The sequence below is a fragment of the Phaethon aethereus genome (assembly GCF_964289735.1).
Source record: "Phaethon aethereus genome assembly, chromosome: 5".
Taxonomy (NCBI): domain Eukaryota; kingdom Metazoa; phylum Chordata; class Aves; order Phaethontiformes; family Phaethontidae; genus Phaethon; species Phaethon aethereus.
The window spans coordinates 38,065,858-38,081,854 of record NC_138579.1 but is presented as its reverse complement, the minus strand read 5'-3'; the positions used below and the strand labels follow the sequence as shown (position 1 = coordinate 38,081,854).

At 41.0% G+C, this 15,997-nt stretch overlaps 1 protein-coding gene across 8 annotated transcripts in view; it reads right to left on the bottom strand.

Moving 5' to 3' along the window:
* Positions 1–1,178: 1,178 nt before the first annotated feature.
* The window catches only part of GPHN (gephyrin), a gene marked incomplete at both ends in the record, with an annotated part of 312,397 nt that continues 297,578 nt past the window's right edge, over positions 1,179–15,997 (bottom strand). For all 8 annotated transcript variants that reach the window (XM_082000102.1, XM_082000108.1, XM_082000105.1 and 5 more), the window contains 6 exons: positions 1,179–1,312; positions 3,174–3,270; positions 6,077–6,180; positions 8,227–8,291; positions 10,976–11,049; positions 13,118–13,205. In XM_082000102.1, the coding sequence (XP_081856228.1) occupies positions 1,179–1,312; positions 3,174–3,270; positions 6,077–6,180; positions 8,227–8,291; positions 10,976–11,049; positions 13,118–13,205 (562 nt within the window). The remainder of the gene's footprint in view (positions 1,313–3,173; positions 3,271–6,076; positions 6,181–8,226; positions 8,292–10,975; positions 11,050–13,117; positions 13,206–15,997) is intronic.

Sequence of the window (15,997 nt, the reverse complement as noted above, 5' to 3'; positions counted from 1 at the left end):
TTCCACACAGTGCAGCACAAGGGCTGTTTGCAACGGCTATGCAATTTAGATGGGAAATGAAAAAGTATTCTCCAGCTTTGACTAGTCCAATCGTAAAACCCTCCAAACGCTGCTTCCATTTTGTCCCTTGGGAGATGAGTGAGAGAAAGTCACTCTGTATTTTCAGTTCACTCGTGACACTGTACATGAGGGAAGGCCCTAGATTCCATACACTATTTTCCCTTCCTTCCTGTCCTCTTCCCCCACCCCAAATACACTCTTAAACCACAATTTTTTTGGTTCAAACAACAAGGCTAAACAGGTGAAATTTTAAATAATGATTGAGGATTTTTTTTATTCATTTAAGTTTCAATATCATTACAGAAAATGTTATGGTACAGAGTTGTTTAACATTAGTTTTACTTCTTTGCTCATTTATTCCACACGAATGCTGGTAACACTAATATCTGTACAAGATCAGTCTTTGATTTTTTTTAGTTTTTAGTTCTGTACATTTTTAAATGTATTGGTTAAAAAGGCTGTCAGCACTTAAGGAAGCAATTTTTTTCTTTGTTGAAATAAAAGGTATCCAGTTACTGCCCAAGAGTACTGAGCTGGGTGGCTGCCGGGACAAGAGAGATCCCTGAATGCGCAGCGAGGTGAGAAAACCTCGGGGCTTCATTGGGTTCCCCGTGCAGCCACTCTGCTTTTGGCACAGCGCACATCAACACGAGATACAAGATAAAGAACAAGCAGAAGCTCTCTGTGAAGCGGTTATGAAGCATACTAATAAGGGAAATCCAAGTGTTGTCTACGCTAGTATAAATAAGCAGACAGCCTTGTTTTAAGAGCGTAAGTAGTTGTATCTTAAAGATGAGAAAAAACACAAGTTCTGCAGGCACCTACTGCTGTCTACTAAAAGCTACCGCTATTAGAACTAGCATTGAACACACAAAGCAATTGCAAGGAAAGGAAAAAGTTGCTTTGATATAATCAGAATAAATTTCTTTGTTAAGATTTGTTTTAAAGTTTTTTTTTAAAAGGTATTTATTTAAATTCCATTTGAAATATAATTCAAGATGTTGACTATACTGATCAACTTTTATCCAAATCAGAAAAACTAGCTGTGCCGTTGCATATTACAGGATACAGTCAATGATATGTGGACATGCATCAAAGCTTCGCTCTTGCTGGTGACATCATAGCCTTCCAATGACCATGACATCCACCACCTCCCCCTTGTGAAGCTCCACATACTGCTCTGTCTTTGGAGGTAGCATCAACAGTCCATTGGCACTGCGCATACTCATCAGACGACTGCTCATCTGATTCCCTACAGGAGAAAGAGAGAAAAATTTCCGTCAAGCTTTCAGTTAGCTTCACATGCTGCAACGCACCACGTGGGAAACGAGCTGTTCTTACGAAGATGTTCCTGTTACTAACTTATTCACAGAGCTGGGATCCTGCTGTTCCAAGGTGGATGGAAACAGAGAACTCTGTAGACTGTCAGTCAGCCTCTCATAGCTCTGGCTCTCAAAACTCTCATTCCCTTTGCTGATTGCTTTCCTATCCAGCCTTCAACATTATCTGTACCTCGTATCTTGTCATAGTACATTGCTTTTCTGTTGGTATTTCTAAACCTATCAAAATTACTTAATTTTTCAATTTGTAGACCTAATTCCTACTGTACAAAAGACTAAAAACAGCACAGTCTAAAATGTTTGAAATATACTGTTACAGAATAAGTTTGATTAACTGTATTCTTCTCTCTGAATAGTCTCGTTTAGCATTAGTAGCTTGGGACCAGTAGCTAAAGTACTGAAGCCTTTGGCCGCAAGAGCTGATGGAGAATAAGCTTTTTGATAAAACTAATGCTGCTAACACAGAACTAGCTGAATTCAGCAGATGCGAGCAGAATGAAGAAGATAATGACAAAGGAAACAATTCAAAGAGAATGAGGTAACTTCAGAAGAAGGCCAGCCCAGTGACAAAGAAAACCAGTAAGAAATTAAGAGACCACTGACCAGAATTGATTGGACTTGGGGATCGGGTCCTTAGTTGGAGGGCGTAATCTGGGGTAGGGGTCTTTACATTTTTCAGTGGGATCCTAGGGTCGGACCCTGTTACGGTGGCTGGCTGCGTAAATCCATAACATATGCCACCTCAAAAGAATGGGTTTCTTTGCGACACTGAGCTTCACACCATGTCCTCAAAATAGGCAGTGTCATATTGGTAGTATAGACAAAAAATGAAAATGCGGTAAAAAGTCATGCCCTTTAGTTTCTTGGGTTTCAAACTGCTAGATTGACAGAGAAATCATTCCAGATAGTCTGCTTGCGTAAGGAAAGAAGTGCTGCACAACAAAACAGAGTTAAACCAAGTACAGTGTTACAGATACAAGTAATACTGCGACTTATACCTGGAAATACGTCAGGGGCTGTGTGACCTTGGGAGTCAACGGTAAGAACTTTGTCTGAGTAAAAAGTAAGATGCATTTGAGCTAATGTTTTTCCTGTGGAGACTTGTACATAGTACTTTGTATTGAACAATTTGCAGGTAGCAAAGACAACTAGTTGTTTAAGGACCTGAATCTCTTGAGAAACTGGCAGTTGGTCTTCTAGCAGCATACAGCTAAAAAAGTATTCAAATATAGTATTTACCTCAACTGCAGCTCAGTATCCAGAAGTATCCCTAGGTGGCAAGCATGACTAATAAAAGCCTTAGTCTGCTTTAAGAGAACATATACAGCCTCTGCTATCTCTTCTACTTTTCCAGTTCAGCTAGAATCACACTTCTTTTATTTGTATTGTTCCTACCTGTGTCCCAGCTTATGTCTGTTTGGTATGTGCACAAGAGCAAAAGTGAGCAAATGTGCCTGTGAGTGCAAGTAAGCATGGGTGGATGTTTATAAAAAGGAATGTGTGCACACAGGCAAGCATAGAGGTATTATTTTGTGTGTGTGTGCGTATAAAGGCAGGTTATTCAGATAAAGGAAGTTTTAATGGTTAAGTTGGTAAGTCATCATGACTGAATTTTGTACTAACATACATGTATGCATGTGCACAAGTATGTCAGCAAATCAGTCTGCCTAAGGAAGGTTATATGACAAAACGTGTGCATGCTTGGTTGTTTTTAGACATGTATGTAGGAAGGCAAGGACGTGTGTGCGTTAGTCTGTGTGACTGGGCACTAACCTGTACTCTGTGCCCAAGGTAGTGGTTCTTGGTGATGCCAAGTCAGTATGCACCGATGATATTCTGGGCGGGGGTCCAATTTTACATCACATGATAACTATAGAAGAAGCAAAGAAAAAAGAAAATGTCATGCATTCAGATTGCACTGTCCAAGATAACGGAATCATCTGCTCAATTGTTTTTCCTTAAAAACAGTCTTTTTAAAAACTTGCATTTTGGGATCACATGGTGTCTAGTGCAAGATCAAAAGCTGTATGTAAGGAAATAAATGCAGTATTTAAGGAAAATACAACTATGACATGATAATATCGAAGTGTATGATGGAGTCTACATGCATTAAGTGGAATATTCCAGAGCTGGGATTTACTGGGATTTTGAAGATAGCATTTCTCTGGAAAAAAAGCTTTATTGTTTCTGGTCTCTGGATCTCTGCATAAAGATAAAATATCTATTCACATTCGAAATCCTGCTATCTCTGACAAAAGAGAAATGGCCAATCTTTGAACTGAAAAGACACAGGGGATGGCTCACAATGGAATTTAATGGGACATATTGGAAAATTCATGCAAAAGTGAGAGTCACTACAAATTACTCTCTCTTTTAGAATATCTTAGCTGTGAGATAAAGGAAAATCTGGATGCCTGAGGAAGTGTGAAAGAGAGACAGGATAAGTGGTAAGAGAAAAGGGCATAGCCAAGAACACTAGGAAAACTGTAAAAGGTACTGTGTTCCTTAGTACTTTATTTGAATCAAAAATAGAAGAATAGTACATTACAATAACATGCTGTAAATCTATATTAAGCAGAGTTACAATATCCATGACTTCTTATAAGAGTGACACGAATAGTTTAAGGGATTTATATTGCTTAAGGTGGGGGTCATATGGGTTACTTGAATAAATAACTCAAGAACAGAAAGGCTTTAAAGTTTGTATTTTCTATTGCTAATACAAAACTATCCAACTCTTTAGGAATTCACAGAATCATAGAACGGTTTGGGTTGGAAGGGACCTTTAACGGTCATCTAGTCCAACCCCCCTGCAATTAGCAGCGATATCTTCAACTAGATCAGGTTGCTCAGAGCCCCGTTCAACCTGACCTGGAATGTTTCCAGGGATGGGGCATCTACCACTTCTCTGGGCAACCTGTGCCAGCATTTCACCAGCCTCATGGTGAAAAATTTCTTCCTTCTATCTCGTCTAAATCTATCCTCTTCTAGTTTAAAACCATTACCCCCTGTCCTATCGCTACAGGGCCTCCTAAAAAGTCTGTCCCCATCTTTCCTCTAGGGCCCTCTTCAAGTACTGGAAGGCTGCAATAAGTTCTCCCTGGAGCCTTCTCTTCTCCAGGCTGAACAACCCCAACTCTCTCAGCCTTTGCTCATAGGAGAGGTGTTCCATCACTATGATCATTTTGGTGGCCCTCCTCTGGACCTGCTCCAACAGGTCCATGTCTTTCCTGTGCTGAGGGCTCCAGAGCTGGACACAGGACTCCAGGTGGTGTCTCACCAGAGCCGAGTAGAGGGGCAGAATCATCTCCCTCGACCTGCTGGCCACGCTGCTTTTGATACAGCCCAGGATAGGGTTGGCCTTCTGTGCCACGAGCACACATTGCCGGCTCATGTCCAGCTTTTCATCCACCAGCACCCCCAAGTCCTTCTTGGCAGGGCTGTTCTCAATCCCTTCATCCCCCAGCCTGTACTGATGCCGGGAGTTGCCCTTACCCAGGCACAGGACCCTGCTCTTGGCCTTGTTGAACCTCATGAAGTTCACATGGGCCCATTCCTCGATCTTGTCCAGGTCCCTCTGGATGGCATCCCATCCCTCAGGCAGGGTGTTAACTGCACCATTCCGCTTGGTGTCGTTGACAAACTTGCTGAGGGTGCCCTTGACCCCAAGAGTACTCGTCCCAACACAGACCCCTGAGGGACACCACTCGTCACCGATCTCCATCTGGACATTGAGCCATTGACCCCTACCCTCTGGGTGCGACCATCCAATCAATTCCTCATCCACCCAACAGTCCACCCATCAAATCCACATCTCTCCAATTTAGAGAGAAGGATGTTGTGAGAGATTGTGTCAAAGGCCTTACAGAAGTCCAGCTAGATGACACTGGTAGCTCTTCCCTTGTCTGCTGATGTAGTCAGTCCATCACAGAACGCCACTAGGTTGGTCAGGCAGGACTTGCTCTTGGTGAAGCCATGCTGTCTGTGTCAAATCACCTCCCTGTCCTCCATATGCCTTAGCCATAGCTTCTAGGAGGAGCTGTTCTAGGATCTTCCCAGGCACAGAGGTGAGGCTGACAGGTCGGTAGTTCCCAGGGCCCTCCTTGCTATCTTTTCTAAAAATGGGTGCAATGTTTCCCGTTTTCCAGTCTTCAGGGACTTCACTTGACTTCCACGACTTTTCAAATATCATGGAGAGTGGCTTGGCAACTACATCATCCAGTTCCCTCAGGACTCTGGGATGCATCTTGTCAGGTCCCATAGACTTGTGCATGTTCAGGTTCCTCAGGTGGTCTCAAACCTGATCTTCTCTTACGGTGGGAGGGACTTTGCTCCTCAAAGTTCCCAGATTATTCTGCACTTTTTACCACAAGTTAAAACAAACTTTTTTAAAAAAAAAAAAACAGGAAAGTGTTCTTCCTGCCTGATTGGCAAATGGCTGCCTCTGCATCTGTATATGTTGCTCCATTAGATAGCCATCTAATTCTTAGAAATTATCGGACTGAATATTACCATTAACATAGATTGAGAATGCACCTCTGTTTTTTGTGAACTTCCTTTACCTCGCCAGAATTAGTGTCGGACTCTGGTTCCACAAACAAGACAGCATTTCAGAGCCCAAAAAGCTGTACTTCAACTTCTTGAGAGAATTTTTAAATAAAGGACAAGCTTCTTACCCTGGCTTTGATGATGGTGGGCCGAGGATCCAGGATACCCTGCATTTTCCTCAGTGCGGGAACAACAAAGAGATTGCAGGTGACAACAGCTGACACAGGGTTGCCTGTAGGACAAAGAACAGTTGGTGGTGACTCTCTCTTGATTTACTCTATGAAATGCTGGAAGTGATCTCATGTTTTTATAGCAACTGCACTCTAAAGAGCTTTTCATGCTATGTACAGGAAATGTTTCATTTAAGACTGGAGTGGCATGTGGCAAGTACACCTGTTGAAAGCTACTCTCTCTGGCTGATGGTGTGCTGAAATGCTGCTCTGACCAGAACAGCCCCATGTTCCTCAGGCCCCACCATCTGCCTCTGTCCTTTGGTTGCATTTTGTCTTATGCCTGGATTTGTCTGGGGCCAGGGCAGGGTTTATTGTGCACACATATAAGTCCTAGCTGACAGGGCTCTTGATTCTTGATTAAGGTTTCCAAGACCTATGGAAAAATAACTTTCAATTCCCTAACAGAGTGGCAAAATGCCTTAGTACAAATTCTGAGCAGAATTCTACTGATTTATACATTTTCTGTTGACTCACAAGAGAGGTTTATGACCAGCATCTGTCAAACACCACTTGTCTTACACATCTGGACTTCCCTAGATGACAGTTCTAAACTAAATACTATGATCAGACAGATGCTCCACTGATCTCTCCCCTGGAAGAAAATGTACTGCAGCAACTAAAACCAGAGAGAGAAAAAGGACTAGAGATACATGTGAAAACCACCAGCTTATCACAGAATAGTTTGGGTTGGAAGGGACATTTAAAGGTCATCTAGTCCAACTCCCCTGCAATAAGCAGGGACATCACCAACTAGATCATGTTGCTCCGAGCCCTGTCCAACCTGACCCGGAATGTTTCCAGGGATGGAGCAGTTATCACTTCTCTGGGCAACCTGTGCCAGTGTTTCACCTCCCTCATGGCGAAAAACTTCTTCTTTAGTCGAAATCTATCCTCTTCTAGTTTAAAACCATTACCCCCTGTCCTATCGCTACAGGCCCTCCTAAAAAGTCTGTCCCCATCTTTCCTCTAGGGCCCTCTTCAAGTACTGGAAGGCTGCAATAAGTTCTCCCTGGAGCCTTCTCTTCTCCAGGCTGAACAACCCCAACTCTCTCAGCCTTTGCTCATAGGAGAGGTGTTCCATCACTATGATCATTTTGGTGGCCCTCCTCTGGACCTGCTCCAACAGGTCCATGTCTTTCCTGTGCTGAGGGCTCCAGAGCTGGACACAGGACTCCAGGTGGTGTCTCACCAGAGCCGAGTAGAGGGGCAGAATCATCTCCCTCGACCTGCTGGCCACGCTGCTTTTGATACAGCCCAGGATAGGGTTGGCCTTCTGTGCCACGAGCACACATTGCCGGCTCATGTCCAGCTTTTCATCCACCAGCACCCCCAAGTCCTTCTTGGCAGGGCTGTTCTCAATCCCTTCATCCCCCAGCCTGTACTGGTACCGGGGGTTGCCCTGACCCAGGTGCAGGACATCAAGAACAGGATTCCTTGCGTAGTCAGAAATCCATGCAAAGCCAGAGCAGTAAGAATAAAATAAATTCCTCCTGATTTAGGAAGATAGAGATTTGTAGCCAGATCCCTAAGGAAATGATTATTTTGAACATTTCTTATTCTGAACGGTGATTTTCCAAGGCGATGCAGGTGATGAAGCGATGCTGCCCTCTTTTGGTTCCACTGTACAATCAAGATAAAAAACAATATTCTGCGACATGTTCCATGGCACTCGGTCCGTTTTTGTTTCCATTTTCAATACTTCGGAGCACATGTACTGACTTACATGCACAAAATATTTACTGTGAAGGTGGAAGGAGCTGTAGGAAAAAGCCACCCCTGTATAGTACCACTTACAAAACCCAAGGGAATTGCTGGATGCAAGAAATAGTAAGGCCTGTACCCTGGCAAATTCTGAGAACTGGAGCAAGAAAAAACTTCTTAGTATATCTGTGTAAGACCATCTCCTCTGGAAATTTCTGGGAAAACCTTACAGGTACCTTCCTCAGGGATGCCAACACCAGACATCGGTGCTGTGAAGCCTCGCTATTCTGCTTCATGTGTGTCGTCCATGCACAGCAACAAAAGTAAGCCAACAAACATCTTACCTGGGAGTGCAAAGATTATTTTTCTTACGCCATCAATATCCAGAGTTGCAAAAGTTGTCGGCAGGCTAAGGAAAAGGAAAGCTATTTAATATCTGCACTGAACATTATTAGGTTGTTATTCAAAACATTCGGAAAAGAAAACAAAACAGGATCTCTCTCTCAGCAGGTCATTAGCACCTGCTGCTTACTCCATACTGGGGGTATAATCCTCTCTTTGTGATGACAGAGCAATTATTTTTTATTGGTATTCAGCTCTGAAGTTTTAAGTAGACAGTTTTGCTCCTGGTGAGGAAACCTCTAAGAGCAGATGAACTAGTAATGAAAATTCTAAATCCTGCCTTCATGCTAGAAGCCAATTAACAAAGAAGTAATACTGAAACTACGCAGTTACAGAGCTGTATTTGTTTTTCATATAAGGCGCTCCAAATATTTTGTAACATTATTGACTCCAATTTCCCCTACTCCATTGTCTACAGCAGTAGTGACAACTGAGCAGTATTTCAGAGCAGCACATGCTAGCTACTCTGCAGATGAACGAATTCAGATACACAGGCAGAGTTGGAGTCAGGTAAGACCTGGGTCTATCAGTAAAGAGTGCGCTCTGCCTTTCAGAGCTCCTCCTGAGTGATCTTTAGTGACTTGTTATCAGGGCTATCACAGTTATACAAATAGGTCAGTAAGGTGATGGCTCAAGAATGTGGCTGGCAAAGAAAAGGGACTCATCCATTAAAAAAAGTTTTCTATATACCTATGTTAATACAATCCTTTTAAACATTAGAAATGATACTTTATAGGAGCAATAATTAGGCTGAATTCCTTGGCTTCAACTTGACTTAACAACTATCACCTGGTCAGCAGATGATAGTTGCTGACCAGCAGCATCTGTGGAGATTTGCCACACTTTGAACATTACTACCTCGTTTTGCATCTGCTAGGAGTAATCAATACCCTACTTTACCAGGGGAAGTCGGTGTTTGAAGTTTCTGTTTTGAAATGTCTCTAACATAATGGGAACTGTATGCCTCCAAATCTTACAACCAGTGTACAAACTGAGGTACAAAAAATCTAATTGCTAATTCATATTTACTGGAAACTTGGAATTCTCATATGAGATTTCAACACCATCATTGGCAAAGTCTTCCAGTACTTTCTTCTGGCAGTGCTGCTTGACAACCTTACACTAACTCAGCAACTTTCAGATCAAGTGGAGGAATGCTAAATCCCGGGCACCACTCTCCAGTCATGTAGCACATCAAAATACAGGCATACAAAGCAAATGCTGGCTTTGCTCTTGGAACTTATTCACGGGAATTTTTCCCAATACAGTAATCACAATTCATATCTAAGGCCTTTTAAGACAGAATTAATAAAAACTAAGACACAGTATTTGCTATTGCACTACAGCCAATAAAAATGAAAGTGCTTACTTTCTAATTAAGATTAGCTGACCAAATGTTTTGGTAGCAGTAAGAAATATTTTTCTTATGGCATAAAATGAAAATGGACGTTTGGGGAAAATAACATTTCTTAAAGCTTTGCTGGCTAGCTATTAAAAGTGTATTGCTACAAGTCTACAAAGGGATCACCAGAAGAAAGAATTATGTTCACTTTCAGATAAGCCAGAACCAGAATTTAATATTCTGAATTCTCTAAATCAGGTTATCCATTCTTGTCAGCAGCAGAGGTTGGAGTGCAGATCCCACTTTTGGGACTCCCCCACATCGGGTGTAGCAGTATGACAGAAGCAGTGAGCAATTTCCACGCCTGGGCTCCATCCAGCACAGGCAGAAACTTTCAGCTCACTTGTTCCTTTTGTGGCAGGAAGGTGGTGGTAGCAGCAGCAGGAGCACCAAACCCACAGGCAGTTCTTTACTGGATTGTCCGCAGAGACAGTACAAGTATTTGTTTTCACAGCAAACGCCCACTTTCTGTTCGGCTGCCTGGCAACAGTTCGGGGCTGGAGGGAATCACTCCTCAAGGCTGCCCTTGGCCTTGTGTGACCGGACCGTGCCAAGCTAACCTGCAAACAAACTGCACTGCGTGGCTAGTGGGGCAGCGCTGCAGGCACCCTATTGCTGCTCTACTGTGAAAGGGAACTCTCTATTTTCAATACATGCAGTTTTCATTTGCTCTACAAAGCACACTTCCAGGCTCATTAATTAGCAGTGCTACAGCACAGGAAAGCAATGCTGAAACAGTTTTCCGAGGCAAACTAAACACATAAAGGATCGTGTTTACTTTAAAATTACTGTGCTCAATATACCAATTAGATAAAATTTTGTAAATTAGCTGTCACTCCACCTCTCTCAAGAAATTGCTTGTTTGGATGAATATGACTTATGCAAATTTTGAAGTGAAATGAGATGATGGTTAAGCAAACCAGCAATTAAATGTCCTTACGTTTCCCCGTTATTTCATGACAATGTCACTATCTGAGCTCTGTGATCACAGCAAAGACTGTGGTCATGTTTATACCATGCTGGTTTCCCCCCAACACCCAAACCTGATCTGCAACAGTTATAAAAGAAATATGAGTTAGTTATAAAAAGAAATCTCTTTGTTCCAGTTAATTTCACCCATAAAGATGATGACTAATCTGAACAGGACTGATTTTGCTTCTTTTCCCATACATATCTACCATGTGGTTTAGATTATATTTGGAAAACTGTAATCTACTGAAGCACTTAATATAGAATATTTTGCCCCATACAGCCTTCATCTATGCTGTCTAAGTAGAATAATTTCTTACCCTGGTTTCATAAAAACTCTGCCAAAGTGAATCTGTGCGTGAAGATCAATATCCAGCACCTGTTTAAGATAGTCCTGTTTAAATTCAAAAAAGAAAATCGATTAAGTAACATCAAAGTGGCTTACATCACCTAAGCATTCAGACCAATTAATTAACATCAAGTGAAGATGAAAGACTTTTCATATCTTGAAAGTGCTACAGTCCAGTGGGGAATTTCCAGTATTTGAAAGAAAGTATTTGCAAAAAGAAGAGGTGAAGAACAGACTCATTTTAGGTGCCAAACCTGACTCCATGAGGAAATAGTAATATATTTACTTAAAAATCAGCTGCAGCATCAGAATCTTAGAGGACCCCACAAATACCTACTACTGAAACATTCTCTATGTCAAAGATGGAAAAAAGCCTTTATGGTTCAAAGTTAAGACTTAAAATCATCAAGTTCTTTAACTTTTGCCATGGAAGCTATCTAGCAGTAGAGTTAGAGATCTCCTAGTACTTTTGAAATCAATACTGTACTGTAGAAATCATAGTTTTCCAGGATACTGTAATTATTGTAATTTCTTTGGGACATGGTCTGATTCACAGTGGTCAGGTTTAACAGTCCTTAGAAAGGAAAAACTGTGGGTGGCTTGTGTGTTCAAGTTAAATGATTTTGCATAAACACAATCGATCCAGTTATTAAAATGAATTACTTGTTTAGTCTGCATTGAAAATTGCTGTGCTCAAAGATGTAGTATCCTGTCTGTTGTGTTTAGTGAGATTAAAGACACAGGACGTAAGAGTCATCTGTGAAGAGAGACTTTGGAAGCAGTAAATCTGAAGCTCCCTTGCAGTTTTCTTTTTTTTTTTTTGTTTTTTTTTTGGTGTGTGTTCAAATATTTGGAAAGCAGCAACTGTTTTTCAGCCGGGCGTGAATTCTCAATTATTGACTGCATTAACCCCGTTTTTACTTTCTATTTACTTTTTGGATGTTCACAGTTATTTCATTAAAACTGTTGAAAGCTCAGGATCAGAGGACTAACCATCAGTGGAATATAGAGCCTACTGGTTTTATGCTGTTGACTGAAATTCAGACTGGGGAGAAATTAGTCAGAAGGCATAAATGCCTGTAAGACCCTTCAGCAGTCCAGTCACTTCCTAGTGCTCCTCTATCTGCACTATGTCGCCACGTTCACAATGTAAAGACCAGCATTTGTCCTTGATTTTTTTCCTAGGAATACTGGGAACAATAATGGGATTGAAAGTAATTGGCACTGGTTTAACTAGTTATTCGTTTTCATGATGTATCCAACAGTATGATTTCTACTCAGAAAAGTGACAAAAACAGCACTCATGTTTGCCAGCTCCTAATGACTGTCTTTAGTATCTGTTAGTTATAAAAGGAGAGATGTTTCTTTTACCTGCCAAACTCACAGATTCAGCCTGGGATCAAAAAGTAATCTGAGTTTTCCTTCGCATAAGTCATGATTAATAAATGTCCTGCAGGTTCATCTACGCCCCACCAGCATCTGTGTATCCCTATTTTCTTTGATGGTTTTGGCACAGGGATTACCAACAGGAACTCAATCAACAATTCTGTTAATGATTCAAAAGGCAAATATATCAGCTCGCTGTCTCGTATGTATTGCCTCTGTAGGACTATCAGGTGCAAAATGTGATAAAACTATTTTTGTAACAGATAGAGCTTTGGCATATTCAGGAAACAGATCTGCTGAGTAAGAAAGAGCTATTTATATACTCAGGTTGCTTTTTGAAGTACTTTCAAAGTCGCTTTATTCTATCTACATTTTACCTGCTCTAAGAATAGAAAGAAGTCTGTTGCCTTCATGTGCTGTTAACCAAGCACCTTCCTCATCGTAGCTACATAAATCGTTCCTTAAATAAAAATATATTTGCAAAATCACTCAAATCAAGAATTAAAATCTTCCCTGTTGTACTATGTCTACTATAGTACAGTAATAAGAACAAAGGGAATGATGACAGCATTGAAGACTATTTTCTTAATTAATTCACACTTAATGTTCCCAAAATAGTAAGATCCCTTTTTAATAAACATTAATACAAAGGTAGAAGCTCTGATGACAGACTCTGGCTTGAAATTCTTATATATATTGTAGCAAGTCATACTTAAATTTAGCTTACCTTTTCCCCCATAGATACACCTCCTGATGTAATGATCACATCAGCACGGCTGATACCCTCATTCAGTGCATTCAGTAAATCATCTGGGCTATAGAAAAGAACAGGCAAGCAGATTAGTGGCATGGAAGTACTACGAGTTGTGTAAGTGTCTGTGTGCACACATACAGATGTAGATACACACACACATTTTAAGAAATGGATACAGCTCTAGGATAATATCTTTTCCTTCTTAAGACTCCACACTATTCAAGTCAAGAACTGCAATCTCATTAAGTGAACACCACACTGTTTGGCACCCTTCTGTCTAAGAGCTTTGCAACAGGAACAGTGGGATACTGTAGGCTGGGACTGAAGAACACAAATACAAGTGTCTAAAAGTATGTAATTTGCACTGTAGGCAGCAATACAAATTATGATTTAGATGAACTGACAGGGCTATGTAAAGGAACCTGACACATGAATATTACTGGCCACCAAGCAGGCTGCAGTACTACCTGTCTAGCTTATCTGATGTGTGCAAAAATGGGGGTAAGGCTCCACTTCAAACTTCCATCAGTGAAAAGTGGGAGTAAATCCTGTGTTTATCTTCTCCATTAGAGGGCTCTGCAGCAAAGCCAGCTGTACATCATCTTGAAAAACCACAATCCATCCTGTTCAAGTGTCTATTTACCTTCATGAGAAACAGTGTAAGGGGAGCTGTAGTGTTCCTCCATACAAAGAGTATAACTGCAAAGGTGAAGGACAGAAGCTGAGTATATTTCAGTTTTGGTATCTTAACTCTTTTTTTTTTTTTTTTTTTAGATCTAAACTGGAAACTTTGAAACAGGCATTAGCTATCTAACAGCAGTACGGATGCTAATACAGAGCTTCAAGGCATGCAGTGGAGAAATGTAGTAATATAACTTACGTAAGACCAAAGGAATCCAAAAGAATTTCCAACATATTAAATGCATGCTTTGCATTTAACATTTGTGAACTGACCAGAAGCTGACTGATTGCTACGACTGTATGTAAAGTTCCTTCAATGGGATGTTTTTACTTTAATGATCCTGAAGGTTTTTCATGGGAGGCTGTTGCTTCTTAGAATGCAACTGAATGAACGGGCAATAGTGCTATTTATATATATCCTATATAAAGGACTTTACCTGGAATACAGCACCTCAGTTAAATGCCACACTACAATTACAAAATGCAATTATGGGTTACCAAGGCTTTGCAGGCTGCAAATGGTATGTGGGCTTTCCTTCAGGAGCTTTGGCTATATTGCACTAAAAGACAGAATCACTGTAGTTATTTTGGGGTTCGAACTGGAAACAGGAAACTAGAAACTATGCAAGTCCTGGTTGACCTTTCAGAGACTAACAGAAACTGTGTGTTTCAAAAGGTCTCAGAAGGAAAAATCCTTTCCTCTGAGCATCCTGTCTTTGCCCATGGTTTAGTGAAATATAAGCAGCAGTTAGCATTACAGGGTGCTCTGCGCACTGCAATTTCTGTGACACAATAAAGACTGTGGTCCCTCAATGAGTAGATATCTCAAGTGCATGCAACCCTGCACATTCCTCATCTCCTCACCAGAGAGCACTCAAGTGTCCTCTACCCTGGTTATGCCTTACAGCAGAAAGACTTAAGACCCTTTCTCCACCACATCCAGTGACTGATGCAGCATCTTCTTTGGCATCACAGTGTGGTTATCCTGCATAGTTTTTCAATCTGTGTTGGGTGACACCCACTCTTTAGGGTCATTTTGCTTTGTAAGAGATAGGCAACAAACTACAGCAGAAAGAAGGGCAGACTGCTGGTGCCAACAGTGTAGGCTGTAATCAATCAGATAAAATTATATGCTACCATTTTTTTTAAGGTAACAGTGGCTGCAGGTACTGTGGCATGCCTCCATGACTTTTGTTTAGGGTACTGGGTATTTTGGATACTCTAAATAGCCTATAATGAATGGCTGAACTCTGTTTTCTTTGGGAGAAAATATAAAACATACGAACTCAAGCAAAACCATCTCCTTTGTTCTTTAGGCAACGGAGACTTTTTCTCAGCTGCCCCTTCTGAAACCTCAGTATCATTTTATCGAAAGACCAGCACAAGTCTTCACTAGTTGTTGATGGCAAGAGGAAAGAAGCAAGTCTGTTGTTGGCTACTGTCAGTGTGTTCTTCAGAACCAGTTATTTCATATTGATTGTCTAAGTAGTAATCTGTATGGAAGAAGACATTGCTTAAGATTATTATAGAGTTTGTAATAGGAAACGTCTCTCAAGATCTAAGTATTGTTTAATGCTTGCCAATGAGGGTGCAGACTGGAATGCAGCAAGGGATACGTATTCATTACGATATAGGCCTGCCTGAAGCTCCACGACAGTCAGACGCTCATGCCACTATTATTAGGCTAAGACTGCTTTCAGTATATCTTTCTCGTTAGGTTGCGATGCAGCTGAGGACCTTATCTGGAGTTTGCTCCAGGCTGCTTCATTTTATCTTGCTTCATTATTTAAAAGTTATTCATAGGTAGCGAGACCACCTGTCTGGGGACATCCTGATTCTAGATTACGAAATGTGCTTGCTTTTGGTTGTGGTTTGAGAAGAATGGAAGGAACAGTAAAAAGCAAACGAGTCTATATTTAACTGTTGTTAAAGTTAAATAGAATGGAAGTGCTCCTACATACAGAATATGTATATGTGTGTATATATGTAAAATCACTTAACAAAGTAGAAAAAAACAAACCCCAAAAAAGCCCAAACTGAAATCAGGTGAGGACTCAATTCACACCTTTGTTTATGAGGGTAGCTTACCACTGGAGTAGTTCACCATACAGGTTTTTTTTTATTACATGTCACGTACAAAGTTGAAGATTACTGGACTTGGTTTTTTTTTTA